This window comes from Engraulis encrasicolus, chromosome 16 (assembly GCF_034702125.1).
Source record: "Engraulis encrasicolus isolate BLACKSEA-1 chromosome 16, IST_EnEncr_1.0, whole genome shotgun sequence".
NCBI lineage: Eukaryota > Metazoa > Chordata > Actinopteri > Clupeiformes > Engraulidae > Engraulis > Engraulis encrasicolus.
Window position 1 is genome coordinate 2390001 of NC_085872.1, and position 5000 is coordinate 2395000.

General features: G+C 44.9%; 1 protein-coding gene across 1 annotated transcript in view; it reads right to left on the reverse strand.

Annotated features, from left to right (window-relative positions):
• Positions 1-5000, reverse strand: part of LOC134464928 (receptor-type tyrosine-protein phosphatase delta-like) — a 112524-nt gene that overhangs the window by 29190 nt on the left and 78334 nt on the right. Inside the window, exons 10-14 of the mRNA XM_063218254.1 lie at positions 4025-4294; positions 2928-3509; positions 2360-2505; positions 2045-2189; positions 1-293 (exon numbers count right to left, since the gene is read on the reverse strand). The exon at positions 1-293 is cut by the window's left edge and continues 31 nt beyond it. Of these exons, the coding sequence (XP_063074324.1) occupies positions 1-293; positions 2045-2189; positions 2360-2505; positions 2928-3509; positions 4025-4294 (1436 nt within the window). The remainder of the gene's footprint in view (positions 294-2044; positions 2190-2359; positions 2506-2927; positions 3510-4024; positions 4295-5000) is intronic.

Consider the following 5000-nt stretch of genomic DNA (forward strand, 5'->3'; position numbering starts at 1 on the left):
GCTGGGAGGTCCAGTGCCGGCTTTGTTGACCGCGCTCACAGTGATGCCGTACTCAGTCCACTTTTCCAGGCCCTGCAGCAGGTAAGTTGTGGCTTCTGAAAGTGGGCTGTTGACGTGAACACGGGCGCTGTTGTTGGCCGTGCCATTGCCCCTGTCCCTCAGGGGGAAGTATGTGATGGAATAGCCTGTTATTTCTCCGTTCAAAGAGTCCTCAGGTGGAGCGAGCCAACTTACCAAGACACTGGTGGAACTGTGACTGGAGCACCTGACCTCCTGAGGAGGAGCGACAGGCTCTGATTGGATGGTTTTCATTAGGCGGTGGAATTTTTGGATTGGTTGTATGACATGTGGTTGTTTTTTTAGAGATGTCAGTGAGTGAGTGGAGTTGGAATGGATCAAGATGAGCGTGATGATGGAACAAAAGAAAAAGACAGAAAACAAAACCAACGTAAAAACTAAAATTCAAGGATAAAAATCAAATGAGTCATCAAAAATAGTGAAAATGATTGAGATGGTCAAAAATAAAATGAGATGTCTGTACACTTTGCACATTCTCTCTCTCTCTCTCTCTCTCTCTCTCTCTCTCTCTCTCTCTCTCTCTCTCTCTCTCTCTCTCTCGTCGTATATTCATTCACCTGCGCACACATACGCACGCATACACATACACACATAGGCAGGCACACACATTTGACACAAAACTCATCTGACTAACCCTTTCACTTGACATACACATGACAAAAACATTGAAAAAGTCTTTTAGGCCAAAATTACAAAAGGCCATTTTTACTGTAAAACTACCAAATGCATGATGATCTAAAAGTACAAAGGAAACACAAAAGGACCATTCTCACCCCCCTCACACTTGCTGGATGAGATTAAATGGTCATTGCTTCTACATCATTAAAGGGGTCTGCCACTATTTTGGGGCTTAATACAGTTAAAATCATTGGCCAGGGTTTATAAAGGTGGTTAAGTGTCTTATTTTTCATGTTAAGCGTTGTCTTGCATTAAGACAAGTTAAAAGAGGGTATATGTCGCAAAGGCAGTGAAAGTCAATGGATCCATTGACTTTCACTGCCTTTGCGACACTGGACCACTTTGGACGACTGCATCGTTGGCCAGGGTTTATAAAGGTGGTTAAGTGTCTTATTTTTCATGTTAAGCGTTGTCTTGCATTAAGACAAGTTAAAAGAGGGTATATGTCGCAAAGGCAGTGAAAGTCAATGGATCCGTGTAGCATGCCGTGTAGCATGTCGCAAAGGCAGTGAAAGTCAATGGATCCGTGTAGCATGCTACACGGATCCATTGACTTTCACTGCCTTTGCGACACTGGACCACTTTGGACGACTGCATCGTTGGCCAGGGTTTATAAAGGTGGTAAAGTGTCTTATTTTTCATGTTAAGCGTTAAGCATTAAGACAAGTTAAAAGAGGGTATATGTCGCAAAGCTAGTGAAAGTCAATTGATCCGTGTAGCATTGCTACACGGATCCATTGACTTTCACTAGCTTAGCGACATGCTCCCTCTTTTAACTTGTATTAAAGCAAGACAACGGCTTACATGAAAAATAAGACACTTTACCACCTTTATAAACCCTGGCCAACGATTTAAACTGTATTAAGCCCCAAAATAGTGGCATACCCCTTTAATTTACATATCATATACAGTAGTTTTTGTACATATTGCTCCTGCAGTGGTCCAGAGGAAGCAAAGGTTGGCAGGATGACCTGGCGCTAGGGACACATAGCAGGCGAAACGAGCGAGGCGAAGAGAGGCGAAATTCAGTGTTCCATTCTGACATCTCAACCGTCATCACCGCCAGGTTGTCGCGGCGAATCAAATGGAATGGAACCGTTATGTTGTCGATTTGACTGGCCGAGGCAGGCGAAATTCGCTCCTCATTTTCATAATATTAAATTTGCTTTCATAATTTCGCTTCGCTTCACTCCTGTTTGCTTGCTTTTGCCTCCCTCATAGGAATGAATGGCGAAGTTCATTTCACTTGGACAAATTCGCGCCTATGTGTCCCTACCATGAGACTCACGTGTTTGAGGAGTGTCGGCGACGACTTCGCTGGTGAATGCGCCCACCCCGTCTTTACTGTGAGCAGCCAGCTGGAAGGTGTAGGAGGAGAAGGGCTTCAGGTCCTTCAGGAGGTAGCTGGTGCTGGGGTCGAAGGTTACCTTGTGCTGTAATTCCACACATTGACATGACACACACACACACACACGTGCACACGCACACACACACGTGCATACACGCACACGCACACGCACACGCACACACATTTCGGTTTGATTTTATTGTAACACATACATGGAATTATCTTGCATGTGTGCAGATGTGAAGTTTGAATTACCTCCTCTGCCTCGTTGCTCTTTCTGTAAATAAGCTCATATCCAGTGATGTGGTTTTCTGGGCTAGTCTGAGCAGGAGGCACCCAAGAGAGCTGGATGCTCGTCTCTGACACAGCCTCAGCCTTGAACTCTGTGGGCTGGGAGGGAACTGAGAGAGAGAGAGAGAGAGAGAGAGAGAGAGAGAGAGAGAGAGAGAGAGAGAGAGAGAGAGAGAGAGAGAGAGAGAGAGAGAGAGAGAGAGAGAGAGAGAGAGAGAGAGAGAGAGAGAGATGGAAAGAGAAGTAGTTAATATAAAAGAAGTAGAGAATAAAAAAACTGAACCGTGTTTCTACCATATGTGTTTCACTTTCAGCAAATAAATACTAATCGACTGGCTGTTGATAACAATTCCAATTCCGGTGGCTAAACAACCAGAGCATCTAGCTCATACTGTAAGTTACTCTCTCTCTCTCTCTCTCACGCACATATGCACGCATACACACACACACACACATACACACACACACGCACGCGCACACACACACACACACCTTAAACACACACAAGCATGTTTGTCCGTGTTCTTCTTACCCCCAGTCTTGGCTATGATCTGCAGGTCATTGGAGAGGGGGCCGTCTCCCACTGAGGTGAAGGCCAGCACCCTGATGTAGTATGTGCGGTTGGGTGTCAGATTCTGTATGCTGATGAAGTTGGCTCCTCGGATGATCTCCTTCTCCCACTGATGAACCATCTGGTTGGCGTCCATGGTGTAGTAGACGCGGTAGCCCACCACTTGTCCGTTGGCCTCCTCCGGCTCCTCCCAGTGGATGATGGCCGTGGTGGCGCTCAGCATGCGGCCTCGGACCTTCCGGGGAGCGGAGCTGGGCGCCTGCTCCGCCGTGCGCGCCTCTATGGTTTGGCCGGGGGGCCCACGGCCGATGTTGTTGACAGCCACCACCTTGAACTGGTAGTCAGAGTAGGGGCTGAGGCCGCCCACGCTGTACCGAGTGGTGGCCACGCCGTCAATCTCCTTAAAGGAGTCCTCAGAGGACTTGGGGCGGTACATGATGAGGTAATAGGACACAGCCTCTGGGTTGCCACTGTCCCATGTCAGAGTTATGCTCGTCGCCGTGCGTTCAGTAACCACCGGAGTCCCTGCAGCTTTGGGTAGAGCTGTAGGAGAAAAGGAACACAATAAGCGACAATAACAAGATTGCTGCATTGCATTGCATTTTATATAGGTTGAAAAATGTTCGCAAGATATTTGAATGGCGAGAATTCACACATAGGTGATAGGACCTCTGAACATCTGTCATTTTCAATAATAAAATTCAAAAATGGTGGATACACCGTTTTGCAAATAAATGGAATTAATATTAACTTTGAAATCAAAATTAAATATAATTAAATTCAAATGTACTTTTTCATCACCAGCCAAAATGGCTAGTCTCACTAGTCAAATGAACAGTGACTAATGGGTCAAAGTGGCTAGTAAGTTGCTCTTTCTAGAAGCTACTGAAATTTCACCAGCATGTGGCTGCTTGACTGGTGTTAATTTAGAGCCCTTATGTACCTCTATAAAGTATTTCTTTAATCGTTGATTCATTTAAATTATTAATTTTCTTATCAAATTTCTTGTCTCCCAAGTGACACGTACAGTAGCCTACAGTACAGTCCCTTACACTTACACTTGACTGTTATCTGAGCAACGGTTTCTATGACGCCGAGAGTAGACATGGCCACGCAGGTGTAGTTGGCGGACTGGCGCACGTCTGTGAGCTCGAGTACGTTTCGTCCAATGGGCATGTCATCCTCTGGCGTCAGGTCCTCAGAACCCAGCATCCACTTAACATAGGGCATGGGGGACCCCACGGCCACACACGTGATGTTGGCACTGCCACCGGGCATGATGTCACTGTCCCGAGGCAAGATGGAGAACATGGGGGGCACTCGCCGCACTGCAAATAAAATCATACAAACATGCAATGAGACTTGGAAAAAAATACAAAACCAGCTGAGATTTGGTCCTAATTTGGGATGGATCAGAAAGGAATTTAGAGAATATATACAAAAGCTATGATAACAACACGCAAGAGAAACTACAGAAACGACCACTTCAACAGCATCACATACAAGACTGGCACAAGCAAAGGAGAAGACCAACCTTCTCGCAGCTCTGAAGAGGTAGAAGAGCAGAAAAATTGGGTGAGAAAAGAGAAAAGAAGAAAAACAAAACAGAGTGAGCCACACACAGAAGGGTAGGAATCTAATTGACAGACAGCTAGGAGAACCAACACAGAGCGATATGATTTACTAAAGAGAAGAGAAGCTTTTATAATTCAAGGTAGAAGGAAAGACAAGACATAAAGACAATGCTCAAAGTAGAGCATTGAGTAAGTAGAGTAAGTAGGCCAATGCTTCAAAAGACAAACAAGAATATGAAAATGCATACATACATTGTATACAACATCACCATGTCCTTTACCTCAAGTACTGTCCGGTATGACCAAAGTTATTTGTGTGTGTGTGTGTGCGTGTGCGTGATTGTCTGCGATATTAATGTGAACATTACCCTGACGATGTATAATTTTGAAGTCTCAAGTTTTTTTAAAATTATTATCATTGTTCTTCTTATTATTTTTATTAAGTTGGCAAAACAATAAA